Source organism: Sarcophilus harrisii, chromosome 3, assembly GCF_902635505.1.
Source record: "Sarcophilus harrisii chromosome 3, mSarHar1.11, whole genome shotgun sequence".
Classification (NCBI taxonomy): Eukaryota; Metazoa; Chordata; class Mammalia; order Dasyuromorphia; family Dasyuridae; genus Sarcophilus; species Sarcophilus harrisii.
Genome location: NC_045428.1, coordinates 394,586,684 through 394,606,764, shown reverse-complemented (window position 1 = coordinate 394,606,764; position 20,081 = coordinate 394,586,684). Strand labels below are relative to the sequence as shown.

The 20,081-nt window shown below is 35.1% G+C and overlaps 1 protein-coding gene across 1 annotated transcript in view; it reads right to left on the bottom strand.

Annotated features, from left to right (window-relative positions):
* The window catches only part of PDE11A (phosphodiesterase 11A), a 452,396-nt gene that overhangs the window by 234,818 nt on the left and 197,497 nt on the right, over positions 1–20,081 (bottom strand). Inside the window, exon 5 of the mRNA XM_031960412.1 lies at positions 8,434–8,498. Coding sequence (XP_031816272.1) covers positions 8,434–8,498 — 65 coding nt within the window. The remainder of the gene's footprint in view (positions 1–8,433; positions 8,499–20,081) is intronic.

Here is a 20,081-nt window from a genome sequence, read left to right as displayed (position 1 = left end):
TCTAAAATAACTACGATACCACAACATTTTCTATTATTAATTTTATATGTCTGTTATTTTTCTGGACTTTAAAAATCTTATTTAGGAGAAACCATATTAAAAAATACTCCAGATCACTAATAATAAGAGAAATGCTAATTAAATAAGTCTGAGGTTTTCATTTGTCAAATTGACAAGCTACAGGGAAATATGAGAGGAAAAGCTAGTAAACTTTTCATATTCTTTGATCCAATAATTCCACTAGTGAACATGTATTCCCAGTCACATCAAAGACAAAAAAGGAAACTTCCATACACAATAAAATATTTATACTGGCATTTTTGTATAAAAACAGTAACAACAACAAAAAACAAAGCAGCTACTACTGATAGAAGAACTCATGAATAATTGTGACATATGAATGCAATAGAATATTATTGTGCTACAATGCATAATATAAAAATTTCAGAGAAACATGGAAAGGCTTCTTTGGACTGATACAGATAAAAATAGCAGAACCAGAAGAATAATATACAAAAAGATTAGAATAGTGTGAATAAAAGCAGCACATAAAAAGCAGCTGAATTCAGATTAAATGCAATGACCAATACTGATTCTAAAGAACAGATGATGAATCTCTTGTTCTTCCTCTCAGTAGTGGAATAAGGAATGATATACTATAGATCCTAGATGTATCAGGTACAGGCAGATGTTGCTGCTTCATTGATTTCTTTTTTCTGATTATTTTTCTTTATTACAAGAGATGGTTGAAGAGATGGGGAACATTGCAAAATGACACAATGTAAATATATATTTATATATAGGCAGAGATAAAACTTTTCTAAAGCTAGGTTGGAATAAAATTTAAACTTCCTTGTTTTGTTTTGTTTAAACTCTTATTTAGTGGCTCTTGCAAATGAAATAAAGTATACTATTTGTTGTCATTTATGCCTGAATGTAGGGATTCTCAAACTAAGCCTTTGTTCACAGCTCCCAGCTTATCCAACCCTTGTCAAGATAAGAAAAAGATTTATTGTGATGGCCATATCTTTTTGCCATGAAAAGTCATTATTTCTATTGCAATTGATAAAAAGCGAAGTGACTAAATGAATCTTGTACCTTTGAACTGACTGATTTCTGTATGCTGAGCTAATTGGAAATAATGACCCAAAACTGACATCTAATTCTCAGGTATAAGAAATCAAATTGCATTGTTAAGTTCTTTGAGAACCCTAAAGTCCTAAATAAATGTGAGTTATTTTACCTTTATATTGGAAAACACACTAAAAGCATCATAAAGAGGAACTTGTCAAGATTTTTAGTTGTATCCAAAGTCATACTGTTAGATGCCATCTGGCATCTTTAACTGGTTCTCCAAAATGATTTTTTTTTAGGCAAACATTGCAGGGGTCATTGTCCATAGAAACAATCTTATAAATGGAAACATGGGGGAAAGAGAGTGGAATGGGGAAACAGAGGCTGGAATGTGGATTGTGCGGAGTAATTGAAGCAGTGTCTGAGAAGATATATTGGATTCTTCCATATTCAGTGACAGCAGTTCCACAGAGTTAATGAGCCTCAGTGTGAAACAATTACTATGCCTTATAGAGGTAACATATACAATATCTTTATGTCCTTGTGACTGCTAGACATATATCCATGTAATGCCCCAATATGTTTTATTAAACTTAATTAAACTAATTCAATGGGCATTAATACAAGGAAACAACAACTACAATAAACATTTACATGGTACTTTAAGTTTTATAAAGCACTTTACAAATATTTCATTTTATCCTCATAATTATGGGAGGTAGATTCTATGGTTCAGAAAGTAGAACTTAAGCAAACTGCCCAGAGTCAGATAGCTAGGAAGTATCTGATGCTGGATTAAAAACATGTCTTCCTGACTCCAAATTCAACACTATACCCCCTATGCCACTTGGCTTCCTCTAGAGATGCTACTAGAGAACTGTAGCTTTTTTATTTATATAAACATAACCCACCTTGGCCCTACACCCTGTAATCACATATGTTGGAATTGATTTAAGTGGTGATCTTGTATTTGAAGGTAAACCTCCCCTCTTTTCTTCTTGCTGTTTTAGCATTATAGTCACCATATCAATTGATAAGAATATTCTCCAATTTCATCAATTTAGGGAACTCCAAATGTAGAAATTCTCTACCTCAATGCAGAGACCTATGATTTGAGAGGTGACTATAGCTTATTAAGGTTAAGGACCTTCATCCATGATTCCATGTTTAATAGATGTCTGAGACTGGATTGCAGGTCTTTCTTACCTGAAGTCTAGAACTCTATTCATAATGTTCTACCTGTATCCCCTCTATTTGAGAAAGAACAGAAGCACCAAACAGTTGCTGTTTCATTTATGCCAAGTGGAATGTCTCCACGTCTTCTAGGATAGTGGTCTCTAAACCCTTTTGATTATGCTGCTCTATCATAAAAATCCCTATGAATGGAAAATTCACTTATTTATAAAGCACATGTATATGTTGTGCTGTATAAATAGTTATGTGTTCTAAGACTTGTATTAAATAGACATTAGAAAAGAATAAAATGAAGATAAAATAATATTTCATTTTTGGCTTGACAGAGAGCCACTGGGATTTATTGAATACAGGACTGACATTATCAAATTTAAGTTTGAGGGGAAACTACTTTGTATTGGAGAGTGGAAAAGCAGATAGGTGCCACAGTGGATAGAACACTAGAGGCTGGGAATCTTCATGAGTTCAAATCTGGTTTCTGACGATTATTATGTGTGACCCTGAGCAAGTCACTTAACCTTGTTTGTTCAGTTTTCTCACTTACAAAGTGAGCTAGAAAAGGAAATGACAAACTACCCTTTGCCCCTCCACAAAAAAAAAAAAAAATCTCCAAACAAAGAGTTGAAGGGACTCAACAATTATAACATAGAATGGAGTCAGGAGAGTTGAGGCATGAAGACCCATTAGGATATTGTTGCAATCATTGAGGCAAGGATGAGAGTCTAAACTATAGAAGTGACCTCTACACTACAGAGGAGACATGGTGTTTGAGAGAGAAAAATAACAAGATGTGGCCACTAGATGGATGTGGTAAATGAAAATAAAGACTCAAAAAGGTGGTCAAAATATGAATGACTGGAAGAATGGTGGCACTCTATGACAAAATAGGAAAGTTCAGAAGAGAAGTGGGTTTGGGGAGAATAATAATATTATGAGATCTGCAGTGTGGCTCACAACCCACTAGTGCCTATTCAACCTGTACTACTTACTCTGTCCCACTGGAAAAAAGGGGGAAATGGGGAGCTGGGGAAGATATCTTAAAGACAACAAAATCTACCCAGGATCACCTGTCTCTGTCACAGCCAAGAAGGGAATACACTGGGAGCAGAGCTCCTGTTCCAATAATGGGTTTATCTAATAATAATGGGGTATGGTACAATGAGAGAGGAAAGAATTATGTCTAGTTAATGCTTGGATCAGGTTTAGGGCTGTCTCTGGGTAGAAAAGGGGAAAGGTATGGGAATTGCTACAGTGACAAGTTAACACCAGGACAGGGAGAGTAGGAAATAATTGGGCAATATGGATGAAGGGCATGATGGTCTGACTGTGCTAAAGATAAGTTGTGACTATTTCTCTGGGAGGACAAAACCCTCTGATTAAATTATCAAAAACCCCTTGGGGGTTACGCCACATCCCACAGAGGCCAGAGAGACCTCCTGGATTCCAGGACCCACTCAGGCTACTGTTATTCACTCCTAATGATCAGTATTCTGCTACAAATTCACAGTTTCCCTCCCATCCTCCTGCAAATAATCACTGTTCATCTTGGCAGAGAGAGTGCAACCACCAATCATCCAAAACTCTCATTTTAAGTAGTCAGTGACAAGTTGGTGGCAGATAAAAGAGGAAATGGATCTTCAGTACCTAGAAGAGAACAGAAGTAAGTCACCAGAAATTGGAAGAAACAGTGATGCAGATCAGAATTGCTGAAACTGATTTTTTAAAAAATGAACTATTGAAAAGAAAAGAATGAAGAACTCATTTCCATTTTGGAGAAAATGGCTAATTGGTGCAAAAACAATAAGACAAATGAAATTGCCATGCCCACAGCTCCATTATATAGTTGTTTTATGATCCTATTTGGGGTTTGTTGGCAAAGATATTACAAAGGATACTATTTCCTTCTCCAGAGGAAAGATGAGGAAACTGAGGCAAGCAGGATGAAATGACTTGCTAAGGGACACACAACGATTAAGTATCTGAGGCCATATTTGAACTAAAATCCTCCTGATTCCAGGACCAGACCTCTATCCACTTAGCCACCTACTTGCCTGCTACTATATAGACAATTCCTAGATGTAAATGAAGAGGAATAAAAAATTTTATCTAATGTGAGGAAGGATAAACCTGGATGTCTTTCTCATCTATGTACATTTCATCCTAAAAAATAGTTCACTGTGAGAGCATTAATATAAAAAAATGAAAGAATTTCTTGGATCTCAGTACTTCTAACGATTTTCCATATCAACTGGGAAAATGAGGATTTCATACAGCACAAGTTTTGTCTTATTTCTCAGTAGGCATCCAGAATAGGTTTTATAGTATGTCCCTCAAGCGTAAGATGCTTTGAATTATTAATATATTTCCTTACTTTCTTTTTTTTTTAAAGTAATAACATTAGGTTTTTATAATAATTCACTTTCCATTAACAAATAATGGAATTATGTTCTTGGGTGACTTAAAATCAGAATACAAAAGTGCAAAAGAGATAATTATATAAACTTGAGGTTATATAATCTTTTTTGTGGTATTGTCTCCTTCTCTAGGACTTTTTCCTTTCCCTTTCCTTTTCTCTCCCTCTCAATGTTTTCTGACAAATGCGTAACAACTACATCTTGGGGAGAAAAAAATTGTGCTTATGTCACATTTTAATGTTTAATCTACTTGGCTAAGATGCCAGAAAAAGATAATGATAAAGGCTGAGGATGTGGAAAGACTGGGATGATAATACATTGTTGATGGTGGTGTAAATTGATCCAACCATTCTGGAGAGCAATTTGGAGTTATGCCCAAAGGGTTATAAAACTGTGCATACCCATAGTCCAGCAGTGTCTCTACTGTGTCTGTATCACAAAAATATCATAAAAAAGAGAAAGGGCCCACATGTGCAAAAATGTTTGTAGCAGCCATTTTTGTAGTTGTCAAAGAACTTAGTGGATGCCCATCAGTTGGGGAATGGCTGAATAAGTTATGGTATATGAATGTAATGGAATATTATTGTTCTGTAAGAAATGATAAACAGGATGATTTCAGAAGGGCCTGGAGAGATTTACATTCTAATGCTAAATAAAGTGAGTAGAACCAAAACATTATATACAGCTACAACAAAATTATGTGATGATCAACTGTAATGCATTTGTCTTTTTTTCAACAATGAGGTGATTCAGGCCAATTCCAACAGACTTATGATGGAGAGAGAGTCATTTATATCCAGAGAGAGGACGATGGGACGATGTGAATGTAAATCACAACAGATTTTTTGTTGTGATTGTTTGCTTGCTTGTTTCTCTCTCTCTCTCTTTTTTCCTTTTTCATATGATTTTTCTTGTGCAGCAACATAAACGTAGAAATATGTTTAGAAGAGTTGCATATGTTTAACCTTTATTAGATTACTTGCTATCTAAGGGAGAGAGGAGAGAGAGAAAAAAATATGGAACACAAGGTTTTGCAAGGATGAATGTTGAAAACTATCTTTGCAAGTATTTTCAAAAATGAAAAGCTATTATAAAAATAAAATTTAAAAGTTTAAGCTATCTTATTAATATTTCTCTATAATTTCCTGAAGTCAAGGATATAAACAAAACAATAAATAAGCCTTGACATATCTTTTGCTGATTTCCAAGATATGGATGATTACATTGAAAATGTATCAATTGCCTCTTGTGAATCACTCTGAGCTAGTTTCTGCATACTCTTGCTCATTTCTCATATTTAATAAATCTTCAAATCTTTTCAGTTCTACCTCTGTAATATCGTCTCTATTTGCCCCCTTCTTTTCACACACATAGCATCTGTCTTAGTTTACAGTCTCATCACTTCTCAGTAGAAAGCAATTGTCTTCTAGTTGGTTTTTCCAGCTTCTGGGCTCTTTCAATTTCAAATTATTCTCTGCACAACTGCCAAATTGATATTTCTAAAACACAGATGACAACTTTACTTCCCTACTTAAGAATCTTTAGTAGCTCCCTCTTGCTTCTGTGATAACATACAAACTTCTCTACTAGGTTTTTAAAGCCTTTTATAATATAGCAGGGGTCCTCAAACTTTTAAAATAGGGGGCCAGTTCGCTATCCCTCAGACTGTTGGAGGGTTGGACTATAACAAAAACAAAAACTTTGTTTTGTGGGCCTTTAAATAAAGAAATTTCATAATCCTGGGTGAGGGGGATAATTGTCCTCAGCTGCCGCATCTGGCCCAGGCTGTAGTTTGAGGACCCCTGAATTCTAGACAAATGCAATAACTTTCTGATTGGTCTTCCTACTACAAATCTCTCCCTTCATCAACCCATCCTTCGGTCAAATTGACCTTGCTAAAGTTTGGATATGAATATGTTACCCCTTGCATTCAACACATTCTATCTAGTAGCTTCCTTTTGCCATCAATATCACATAAATTCTTCCCTTTGACTTTTAAATTTACCCCCTTCCTACCTTTCCATTTGTCTTCTACCTTTTTCCCTTTTGTGCCCTGAAATCTCGTGGCACTGGCCTCCTTGCTTTTCCACCCACTCAATACCCACAAATCTACGCATTTTCATTGATTTCCCTTATTCCTGGAATGTTCTACCTACTTATTTCTGCCTCCTCCTTCTGTGGCTTCCTCAAAGTAACAGCTAAAACTGCTTCTTCTTAAAAGAAGTCATCCACAAACTTCATTAATGTTGGTACCATCCCTCTGAGATTATATATCTATCCATCCCCATTTATATATATATATGCATTATATATGATATTATATACAACTTTATAATATACATATATAATCATTTCCCATATATTCCCATACTCTTGTTTTTGGCTCCCCCATTAAACTGTGAACTTCTTGAGAGCAGAGACAGGTTTTTGTTTGTTTGTTTGTTTTGTCTTTCTTTGTATTCTCAGGGCTTAGCACAAGGGCACATGTGTCTACATAAATACTTATTGATTTAAGTTGACAATCATTTACTTTTATTCCCCTTCATAATTTTCTGTTTTTCCTCAGTAGATTGGAAAAAAACCATCAGTTACTTGTGTTACCAGTTTTATTTTTCCCTAGAAACTGAAAAGAGCCCAAACTGTGTAGGGGAGAGGGAAGATGAAGTACAAGCATGAAGTCATAGAGAACAATGCCTTGTGATGTACTTATGCTTCCCCAGACCCACTCAGCAGCTACTTTGTGATTAGCTAGTTTTAAAGGCTCCCAGAAGACTAATAATTAAAGTATGATGGAAATTGCACCACTAGAGAGGTTGGTCAGCACTACAATAAGACTTTTGCTGCTACATGTTGGGGTTCCATTATATTATATTGATAATGTTATTGTGAATCAATGTTGGCCAGGATAATGTTCTGGGATATAAGCAATAAAAAGCTTTTATATACCAGAGTTGTTTTGTTGAATCAAATTATGTAGGCCTTTTGTCTCTGCATTTCACTGATTTCACTATTCATTAGCTCATTCACTGAAAATGACTAAGGGAAAGGGATGGGCAAAATTCGAATAATACATTTTTGCAGTGACCAGCTCCTGCTTATTCATACAAAATAGAGATTCACAGACATTCAAAATACCTCATTCTTCATACAACAAACCAATTCTTGCATGACAAATAATGGCAAATATCAAAATTTACTAGTCAGATTATCCCCTTTGTCTTTCTATTCATAATCTGGTGAGGGTGATAGTGACAAAAGGGATCAATCAGAAAGGAAGAGAAACAAAGACCAGAAATTAGCCATCAAAATCATATTATCAATGCCAGAATGATTTAGAGTCTGCTATATTTGTTCAGTAACTGATTTGGTGCAGGAAGTAAAAATGGTTAACTAAGAAAGTTTGGAGGGATTAACATTTTATTTTCAGTAAACATACATAAATGAAAGTTGTCTTGCTTAAAAATCAGCAATTTCTTTTAAAGTTTACATGATAAAATTTTGCATTAAGAAATAATACAAAGGCAAAATTTGAATCAGGGATAAAGTACTGACTTTCAATCTTAAAAATCCAATTGCTGAGTAACGATCAAAAAATCCACACTAGATATAGCTATGAAATGCAGATGAGGAGATACATCAATTTTCATTTCAGTTTTCTCTTAAAAGATGGCATCCTCAGAGAGCTTATTGGTGTGAAGAAGCATGGGCTGTAGAGCAACAAATGAAAAACATGCTAGAAAATAAGCTTTACCTGTTCTCTGCATCAGCACTGCACTTGGGAGACATCAATTCAAAGGATTTGGTAAACTTTACCACCTGCCATAGGGGGAAAAAAGATGATCAATTTAATTCAATTGAAGAGATTTTTTCACAACTCTGAAAAAATTCAGGTAACAGTTTTCAATCTGCAAACTTATCATTTCCCTTTTGCACTAAAACTATCAAGTACCATAGATCAGAAATATCTTAATGGAGAAAAAAAATTCCATTCTATCCATTCAACTCAATTTTTTTTAGGAGACATCCCAGCAAAATCTTGACATATTTTATAAATATAAAAGTACCCATTGTTGCCATGGGGCAAATAGAGAAATTGTGGTTCAGTCTGCTTAGGACTCACCCTTCTAATGCCCTGCTATTCACCCAGTCACTCTTCCTTATCATCCTTAAATAAACCCATGGATTACTCCACCATGAGGTGGGGCAGGTCCTGAACAGAAAACAACTCTAATCCTAGAATCTGTATTCAAATCTTGTCTCTTCTACTTACTTCCTATTCAGTTTTAGACAAGTCATCTTACTTCCTCATCAGGAAAATTAAGTGGCTGGAATAAATAGTTCTGAAGTTTCTTCTACCTACAAATCTATGCATATAAGAATATAGCACCTATTATGTTTATTGTATAGTAGTTATATAGCACCTTAAAATTTGCTAAGTGCTTTATACACATTATTTCATTTGATTCTCACATAACAGTCCCTTGTAGTGTAATGCCAGAGAAACTGAGGTAGGAGAGAGATTAGAGAGTTTTCAATAATTTATTAATTGGAGAGTATAATTGACTGGACAGGACTCTCGTCTCAAATTATCCAGTCAGATAGAGATAAAGATATACTGGGACCAAGGAAACCATGTTGGTCCCAGGGCTGTAATCCAGCCCAGAATAGGAGCTGCCTCATTCTTTAAATAACCCTAGAAACAAAGACCCCAAAAAGGCGGGAAGGCTTCTGTCAGGTTGGGGAGAGACCATAACTCCTAAAAGCCCAGAGACAGGATGTCTGAATACCCAGAGATAAAGATGTCAGTGAGGTATCTTGGAATATTTTAGAGGGATATTGTAAATTCTTGAGGACAGGGGAGGGTCAGGCAGTCTGCTCTTCTTGTTTATCTTGCTAGCAGTTTATAACCTTAGAGTAAACGGTTCCCAATCTTAATGGACCAGAGTGGGTTTTTACGACCAAGAGGATTTGACAGAACAGTTAAGGAAACTGAGACAAAAGAAACTAGTTCAGGGAAACCAAGTCAGAACAGTTAAAGAGAACTGTGGCATAACAGTAGGTACTGTTGTTATCTGTATTTCATAAATCTCTATTTTATTAAGGAAGAAAGCTAATAAATCTCTGAGATAGGATTTAAATTTAGGTATTCTTCATGCCAAGTCCAATATTTTATCCACTAAACCACCTAATGCTTATGATCCAAGAATCTATGCACTCTTTATTTCCTTCTTGGGTATTTACAATACACAGAAACACATGGATGATGACCATTGCCTGACTCTGGAAAAATCCCAAATCATTCCACTATCAATTGGAAAATACTGAAGATTCCATATTTATATTTTTTCACCAACCTCATCCTCTTCCAAAAGGAAACTATTCTAAGTGGCTTTTGAATTCTTAATCACTTTGCAATTCTTTGCAATGACTTTAAAGAATTACAAAGAAAGGAAGAGAGAAGGGAGGCATAGAATGGGAAAAGTTGAGGTAAAAGGTAAGAGTGGGATGGGAGGGAAAAAGTGAAAAAGGAAAAATCAATCAATAGGTCAAGCCAACAAGCAATTGTTAAGCATTCACTATGTGCTAACCATTTGGCTTAGGATTGTCTATATGAAGAAAGGAGAATAAAGGCTTTTAGGGGATTGATTCACAGCCTAAAAAGAAGACCATATGCAAACAACTGTCTACAAACAAGAGATAGATAGAGGATAAATTGGTAATTATCTGGAGATGTTAGGGGAGGAGAGACCAAGAAAACAGGACTTAAACTGAATCTTGAAGAAAGCCAGGAATGTTGGGAAGCTAAGAGAGGGAGGAGAAGCTAAGAGGGAGAGCAGATCAATCCGGGAGGAACAAAAGGCATGGAAATGAGAGATGGAGTGTTATATGTGAGGATAGAAGGGGTCAAGGAATATGAGGAAAGAAGAAAGAGGCAAGTAAAAAGAAGGAAAGAAAAAACTAAGGAAAGAAGAAGAGAGAATTGGCAAAGTGTAGAAGATTGCGCCAGTTTGGTGGTTTGCACCTAGCATATATCATGTCCTGCCAGTAGATGGCAGCCAGTCCCAGATTAATGGCCCAAACCAAGCTCCACCATCCTGAAAAGCTAGCTGTGCCGTGAGCAGGGAGCAAAGGTATTTGAAGCAGGAACCAGGTGAAGACCAGAGATCAGAGACCAAAGCCAGGGTCAAAGCAGTAGAGTAGGACAGAAAGGAATACTTCATGCCAGAAGTCACTTAAAGGAGACCTGAAGGGGCCAGCACAGGTTCAGAATACCAAAGTGAAGCCCAGGGTAAGAAATGCCAGGGGAGATGGTTTTGGGTGGAGAAGCTCAGGGCCAGGGGCCAGCTTGCTGCATTCAAACAGAGTCTGTAATCTGACTGGTTGCTTGTGCTCACCACTGATGCAGAGAGAAGCCACCAAATTCTGCACATCCTGCCTGACTTGCCCCTATATTCAGCATGCTAGAAGGCTTCGTTCCTTTTTCCTGAAACATCATCCTCTCTTAACAAGATTTTTTCCTATGATAGATTTTCCTAATGAAAGCCTTCCTTCCTATTCTTTCTCAAAGATCTATGGTTATAAAATGTAGCCTGCTAATACCCATTATACAGTTTCCCATTACTCTGTGTCACATTCATTTTTCTTCTTTGAAGTTTAGTGCCCAGTCCCACGTAGAACCCTGATAGGATACTGGGGGCTTTTGTTTTGGGGAGAAGTTTGGCCACGCAAAAGGAGCTTTGCTATTTCCAAAGAGAATCCAGCAAGCTTCTCTCCCCTGGTTAATTCTAGACCCAATTTATTATCCTGTGTTCCCAAAGGATCTTTTTTTGCTGAGACAGTTGGGTTTAAGTGACTTGCCCAGGGTCACACAGCCAGGAAGTGTTAAGTGTCTGAGACCAAATTTGAACTCAGGTCCTCCTGACTTCAGGGTTGGTACTCTATCCACTGAGCCAACTAGTTGCCCAGAAAAGGGTCTTTTTAATGGACCATCAGTATATGCTGGACACATCCTCCTTTCCACTCCTTAACTTCAAGCCTCTCAAAAGTTAAATTCCAATGGATTTTGCCAGAGTTAAAATTACTTATGGACCTCCATTGTTTATTTTCTTGCAGAGAGCCTAATAGCCTTAGGATTGCAGGATCATGCATTTAGAACTGAAGCAGACCCCATGGATTGAGTACAATCTTCTCCTTTTAGAGAGGAGAACAATGAGGCTCAGTGAAGTTGTGACTTGCCTAAAGTCACAAAGTGCTCTTTTCATTTGAATATACTAGTACATGGGGTTGGTGGACATTAGGAAGGGAGATAGAAGAGAGGAAAGAGTGGCAATGATAACATTTGCTTATATTTAAAATCTTCCACCAACATGAAGAAAGTACATCTGAATGTCACTGCAGGCTTCTAAAGCTGGCATTTAAATTTGCTACAGCTAGACATGGTCATGCCTCAGTGATCTTGAAAAGCCTCTAAATTATACTATTTACAAGGGCTGCACTATAGAAATTGATGGGCACTTCAGATAATGGTTTGGGAACTAGGAGTGCTTTAAATATTAAAAATCCTTTAGGAGAGAGGTAATGACCCTGAATTAGGAAAATGCAGAATCAGGAAATTGAAAATCCTACCGTGATAAAAAATGAATGGAATATACACCAGTAACCTCCATAGTCAGAATGGAAATGGAGGAGAGTACTGAAAATTTAGTGCTTCTGCAGAAACAAGTAAACAACTTCAACAACTCTTGGTGATCATTTTATTTCATGTCACCTTGTGAATAAGGTCCTCTGGAGTCACTCATTGTAGGCTTTTAAGGGATTAAAAATAATCATTGAAGATTCTTGTACCAGATATTCATTCATATTTGCTTACATATTATCTCTATTAATAGATTGGAAGCTCCTGGAAGGTAAGAGTAATCTTTTGTGTTTCTTTGTATTTTCAACAGTTAGCACAGTGCTAGCACATAGTAGGCTTATTGACTGGTTATTTATTCATTCAACATCTATTTAGCCAAATAATTTGTATAGTACATTGTACATAAAAGCTGCTTTCTGTTTCCCAAAGTGGGAAAGCATCAAAACCCTTAAGTTATATCCCATGGTTAGCACATTATTAGGTTTGCCAATGTTTAAATTGAAAGATTTAATTTTTTAATGTTTATGTGCCAGGCAAAACAAATGAATCTGTTATTAGAATATTCTATCATCAGGCACTAGGAGGCTCCTTACATTGATGGTTTGGACAGTCTACAGTAATACATAAATATAGTTCAAAGAGTGGGAAATGAGCATAATGGTCCACTAATTATGCTTTTGCTTTTTAATACAAAAATGTAACTCATTAATATGGATGAATTTAAACATATTCTCAAATACTGAATGATGACCCAGGTAAAGGACTATGTGAAGAAAGCCCCCTAACATATTAAGTGACCTTTGTGGCAAAATCAAGGTGAAGAGGAAGCTCTTGACAAAAAAAGCCATAGACTCAAGCTATAAAAAAATATGTATTTTAGATATCGTCAACATGAGTTTTTTTGTTTGTGTGTTATCTATAATAAATATATATTATGCATATACACATATATATCACTATATGTAGTTTATATATAGTCATCGCACATATATGTATATATATTAGGTACATGTATATAGTCATCACACACACACACACACACACACGAGTCAACAAAGAGAAGAAGAATAATAGAAGGGAGAGAGATACAGAGACAGAGACAGAGAGAGGGAGAGGAGGAAGGAGGAAGATGGAAAAAAAGAAAGAAATAGTATAGGCAAAAAAAGTTTAAAAGACAGTCATTGAAGCATCTTTAAAAATTCAGGGAAAAAAAACACCAAAAAGAAAGCCAGGTGTGTAGGATAGATTTGAAAACAACAGCATAATCTTTAGGGTTAATCAGTCATTTTTCAGCCACGTCCAATGCTTCATGATCCATTTGGGATTTTCATGGCAAAGACACTGAAGGGAGGCATTATTTCTAAACATATACTAAGGATGGATAAAATTATAATTCTTTCAAGGTGGTAAAGAATGTAAATCAGAGAGAGAGATCCATAAATTGGAGAATGGATGAGTAAGTTATATACATGTGATGAAACACAAGTGTATTGTTAAAAAAAAAATTAAAGGGAATAATTTCAGAGAAACTCGAGAAGACATGCATGAACTGATATAGATGGATGTTAACAGAATTAGAACACTTGATACAATATCAGCAATATGGTAAACAAGTGAAACAATTAAGAGCTCTTATTAGTATGATGATTAATCAAGATGGTGGAAGACTAACAATGAAACATGCTACCCACATTCAGCTAGAGAGGTGAAGGAACATATTTGGGGGGATGGACAATATAAAAAAATTGTTTTGCTTAATTGTATATTTTCTTCTTTAGTTCTAATGGAGAATATAGTGGGATAAGAAGGTAAAAAGGTAGATTTCTACTGATTGAAAATCTGTGGCTAAACCACACCACAAAGCTGGAAACACTTTGGTACTGGATAAGAAGCAGGTTGTTCAATTGAATAAATTAGGTACACATGTAGAGAAATTAATCAGCACAATAACAGCACAATTACCACAGCAATAGGAACACGAAATCACTAACAAAAATTTTGGAGAATACTGAAAAACAGTCTGGTGGAAAGTAAATGTGAACCAATATTTCACATTGTATATCAAAATAGGCTCCAAATAAGTATATGATTTAGTCATAGACACAATTAATAATTTCATCCAACTGAACGATAATAATGAGACAACATATTTGTGGGATGCAGCCAAAGTGGTATTAAGGGGAAATTTTATATCTCTAAATGTTTACTTGCATAAAATAGAGAAAGAGAAAATCAGTGAATTGGGCCTGCAATTAAAAAAGCTAAAAAAAAGGAAAAAGCCATAAAAAAACTTAAAAAAAAAAAAAAAAAAAAAAAAGAACAAATTAAACCCCCCCAATCAAATACCAAACTTGAAATTCTAAAAATAAAAGGAGAGATTAATAAAACTGAAAGTAAAAAAACTATTGAATTAATAAAACTAAAAGTTGGTTTTCTGAAAAAAAAAAACAACAAAACAGATAAACCTTTAGTTAATTTGATTAGAAAAAGAAAAGAGGAAAATCAAATTGTTAGTCTCAAAAATGAAAAGGGAGAACTTTCCACCAATGAAGAAGAAATTATAACAATAATTAGGAGTTACTCTGCCCAACTTGATGCCAATAAATTTGATAACCTCAGTGAAATGGAGGAATACTTACATTTTTGTTAGATTGCCCAGAATAACAGAAGAGGAAATAAATTACATAAATAGTCCTATTTTAGAAAAAGAAATAGAACAAGCTATTAATCAACTCCCCAAGAAAAAAATCACCAGCACCAGATAGATTTACATGTGAATTCTACCAAACATTTAAAGAAAAATTAACTCCAATATTATATAAACTATTTGAAAAAATAAGGAATGAAGGACTCCTACCAAATTCCTTTTATGGCACAGACATGGTACTGATACCTAAACCAGGTAGGATGAAAATAGAAAAAAAAAATTATAGACCAATCTTCCTAATGAATATTGATACAAAAATCTTAAATAAAATATTAGTAAAGAGATTACAGACAATCATCCGCAGGATAATATACCATGACCAAGTAGGATTTATACCAGGAATGCAGGGCTGGTTCAATATTAGGAAAACTATTAGCATAATTGACATATCAATAACCAAATTAACAAAAAACATATGATTACTTCAATAGATGCAGAAAAAGCTTTTGATAAAATCCAACATTCATTCCTATTAAAAACACTAGAGAGTATAAGAATAAATGGACTTTTCCTTTAAAAAGTCAGTAGCATCTATTTAAAACCATCAGCAAGCATCATATATAATGGGGATAAACTGGAACCATTCCCAATAAGATCAGTAATGAAACAAGGTTGCCCACTATCCCCATTACTATTCAATATTGTATTAGAAATGCTAGCTTTGACAATAAGAGAAGAAAAAGATATTAAAGGAATTAGAGTAGAAAATGAGGAAGCCAAATTCTCACTCTTTGCGGATGATATGATGGTATACTTAGAGAACCCCAGAGATTTTACTAAAAAGCTATTAGAAATAAGCCACACCTTTAGCAAAGTTGCAGGATACAAAATAAACTCACATAAGTCATCAGCATTCTTATACATCACTAACAAAATCCAACAGTTAGAGTTATAAAAAGAAATTCCATTTAAAGTAACTACTGATAGTATAAAATATTTAGGAATCTATCTGCCAAATGCATGTATATATGTAGGAGTGTGTATGTATATACTGATATACATATATATGTGTACTTGTGTACGTGTATGCATTTGTGTGTATGAAACTAATAGATCTTTTTCAGAGGCTACTACTTCTTTGGACAGAAGCTACTGTTCTTTGGACAAAGCTAAGATAGACCCAGACATTTTAATCCCTTACATTTGTTCAGCACTTCTACTTCATATTCCTAAGGGATATTATTTAGGTCATACCTATATTGTGTGATAATTTTCCCTACTTTCTTCAATTTTAATCCGACTTTTTCAACAAGAAGTTCATGGCCTGAGCCATAGTCAGCTTCAGGTTTTGTTTTAATCAACTAAATGTATAGAGATACTCCACGTTTAGCTGCAAAGTATAGATTTGATCTGATTTTGATATTGACAATATAGTGATATCTTTTTGTAGAGTTGCCTTTTGAACCATTGAAAAACTCATGTCTTTCTTGATCTATTACGTCAGTATGAAGCTTCCATGTTATTTCAATTATGTTTTGGTTTCATATATTATTATTTCAATGCCCTATGATTACTCTAACATCTTTTTTGGTGTCATTTCCAAAAGATATAGGTCTTTCAGAACTGATCAATTTTGGCTCCTTTGGCATCAGTGTTTGGAGCACAGATATGTCTTACTGTGATATTTAATGGTTTGTCTTAGTTTTTAATTCAGATTACTTTAGTTCATAGACCTTACTTTCCAGGTTCCTATGTAATATTAATATTTACAGCATTGAGCTTTCCTTTCATTACCAGACACATCTGTAGCTCAGCTTTCTTTTACTTATGACCCAGCTGCTTCATTAGTACTGTAACTACTTGTCTTCCTCCACTTTTCCCCAGTAGAATATTGGACACCTTCCAAACTGAGGGGTTCATCTTCTGTTTTATCATTTTAATACTGTTTATGAGGTTGTATTGGCAAAGATGCTGGAGTAATTTGCCATTTCCTTCTCCAGAAGGAAATTTTTGTCAGGATATTTTTCTTACATGTCTTGAATAATTTTATACAATTTAGTTCATAATTTTATTGAGCTATACAAGCCCCACTGCCATGACAAGTCAGTGATCTAGGAGGAATATCAACCAGAAATCATGAACAGATTTAAGTTATTAAATCTAGTTGATAGAGTTTCTGAAGAGGCTTACAATATCATACAGAAGACATCAACAAAAGAACAAGAACAAGAAAGCAAAAAGGCTACTTAATAATACAATGCAAAGAAATAAGAAAACAATAGAATGGAAAAGAAAAATATTTCTTCAAGAAAATTAGGGATATTAAACAATGTTTTATGCAAAAGCAAACATGATAAAAAACCAAAAATTTCTTCTTTTTAAGAAGAAACAAAAGAGATAGCAAGAATAAACAGAAGGACCATGCAAGAAAGAACTCTATGTAACCAATAATCACAATGGTGTGGTTATTGACCTAGAGCCAGACATCCTCGAGAATGAAGTCAAGTGAGCCTTAGGAAACACTGCTAACAATTAAGCAAACAAAGATGTTGGAATTCCAGCTAAGATATTTAAACTTCCCCCAAAAATGATGCTGTTAAATTGCTGCATTCAAATGCTAACAAATTTCAAAAACTCAACAGTGACCACCAAATTGAAAAAGAATAGTTTATGTCCCAATCATAAAGAAGAGCAAGGCCAAGGAATGTTCAAATTATCAAACAATTGCACTCATTTCAAACACCACCAAAGTTATGTTTAAGATTCTACAGGCTAAGTTTAAACAATATGTGCCCAAGAATTACAGGAAGAACAGGCTAATTTTTGAAGAAGTAGAGGAACTAGAGACCAAATTGCTAATATTTGCTGGATTATGGAAAAAGCAAGGGTATTAAAATAATTGCTTCTGCTACATTGAATCCATTAATGCCTTTGACTGTGTAGATCACAAAACAATATGCAAGACTTCAAAAAGATGGAAGTACTTCACCTTACTTGTTTTCTGAGGAATCTGTGGATAGATCATGAAGCAAAAATTAGAGCCAAGGGGCGGATGAGCTCTCCTTTACCCTGAAACTATTTTTATGAAACTCAGTCTCAGAATTAGTGCTTGATAGTCAAAACCCACGAATATTGGAAGTACAACACATTACCAATAGAAGATAATCTCAAAATTCACCAGAAAAGTTCTGTTTTTGCTCTTGTGCAGGGATGGAACGGGGCTAGGCCAGGCATAGATTCAGGCAGATAGGCAGTGATAGCACAGAAAACAGTTCACACTGAGCAGACCAGAGTGGGGTAAGGGGTGGTCTGTGCCAGCAGAAAACCTGCAGGGATAACTCTACCACAGTGTCAGCTAGTCTGCCCTGGCAGCAAGCCAGTAAATCAGCACAAAAGCTATAAATACAAAGGGTAAAGACTGTAACCCCAAAACACTAGTCTCTCGGGACCTGGCCACACTCATACAGCACGAGGAAGGATTTAGCACAATCTCAGAGTAACCGCTAATCCCAACACAGCCACTGATCCTGGAACAGCCGCTGTTTTCCGCTGCTACTTCACAGCCACTTCCTGTTGTCTGTTGAGGAACCTTGGTAACCCCATGTTGTCCCAAAAGCAGACTGCAGCTTTTTTTGTTTGTTTGTTAAAATGAATAAAAAGGCAAAGCAGGGTCTAACATACATAGCTTCTATACTGAAAGAGAGCAGATTTCAAACCCTGAGGAGACTAAAAATAGTTTGTCTTTAGATGAAAACGCAAAGGTAGATATGATCTGTACCCCACCACTTAAGGCTCACATAGAAGAAATTTAAAAGGTTCTTAAAAGAGAAGTAGAAGAAAAATGGGGAAAGGAAAGGGAAGCTTGGCAAGAGGGTCTGGATAAGGCATGTAACTCATTAAAAAATAGAGTGGAAAAAGAAAACAACTCCCTGAAAAACAAAATTAGGAAATTGGAAAAAGAAAGTAACTTCTTAAAAAATAAAATTAGCTAATCAGTAGCATTTATTTAAAATCATCAGTAAGCATCATATGTAATGGGGATAAACTGGAACTATTTCCCCCCCTCAGATTAGAATGGGGGGGAACTGGAACCAATAAGATCAGGAGTGAAACAAGGTTGCCCACTATCCCCATTGCTATTCAATATTGTATTAGAAATGCTAGCTTTGACAATAAGAGAAGAAAAAGATATTAAAGGAATTAGAGTAGGAAATGAGGAAACCAAATTCTCACTCTTTGCAGATGATATGATGGTATACTTAGAGAACCCCAGAGATTCTACTAAAAAGCTATTAGAAATAAGCCACACCTTTAGCAAAGTTGCAGGATACAAAATAAACTCACATAAGTCATCAGCATTCTTATACATCACTAACAAAATTCAACAGTTAGAGTTATAAAAAGAAATTCCATTTAAAGTAACTACTGATAGTATAAAATATGTAGGAATCTATCCTCCAAGGGAAAATCAGAAATTATATGAGCAAAACCACAAAACACTTTCCAAACAAATAAAGTCAGATCTAACCAATTGGAAAAATATTGAATGCTCTTGGATAGGGTGAGCAAATATAATAAAGATGGCAATACTACCTAAACTAATCTGTTTATTTAGTGCTATACCAGACTCCCAAAAAAACTATTTTAATTTGACCTAGGAAAAATAACAACAAGTTCATATGGAAAAACAAAAGATCAAGAATTTCAAGGGAATTAATGAAAAAAAAAATCAAATGAAGGTAGCCTAGCTGTACCAGATCTAAAATTATATTATAAAGTAGCAGTTACCAAAACTATTTGGTATTGGCTAAGAGATAGACTAGTTGATCAGTGGAATAGGTTAGGTTAAAAGGACAAAACAGTCAATAGCTTTAATAATCTAGTGTTTGACAAACCCAAAGACCCCAACTTTTGGAATAAGAACTCACTGTTTAACAAAAATTGCTGGGAAAATTGGAAATTAATATGGCAGAAACTAGGCATCGACCCACACTTAACATCGTACACCAAGATAAGGTCAAAGGGGGTTCATGACCTAGGCATAAAGAATGAGATTATAAATAAATTAGAAGAACATAGGATAGTTTAACTCTCAGACCTGTGAAAGAGGAAGGAA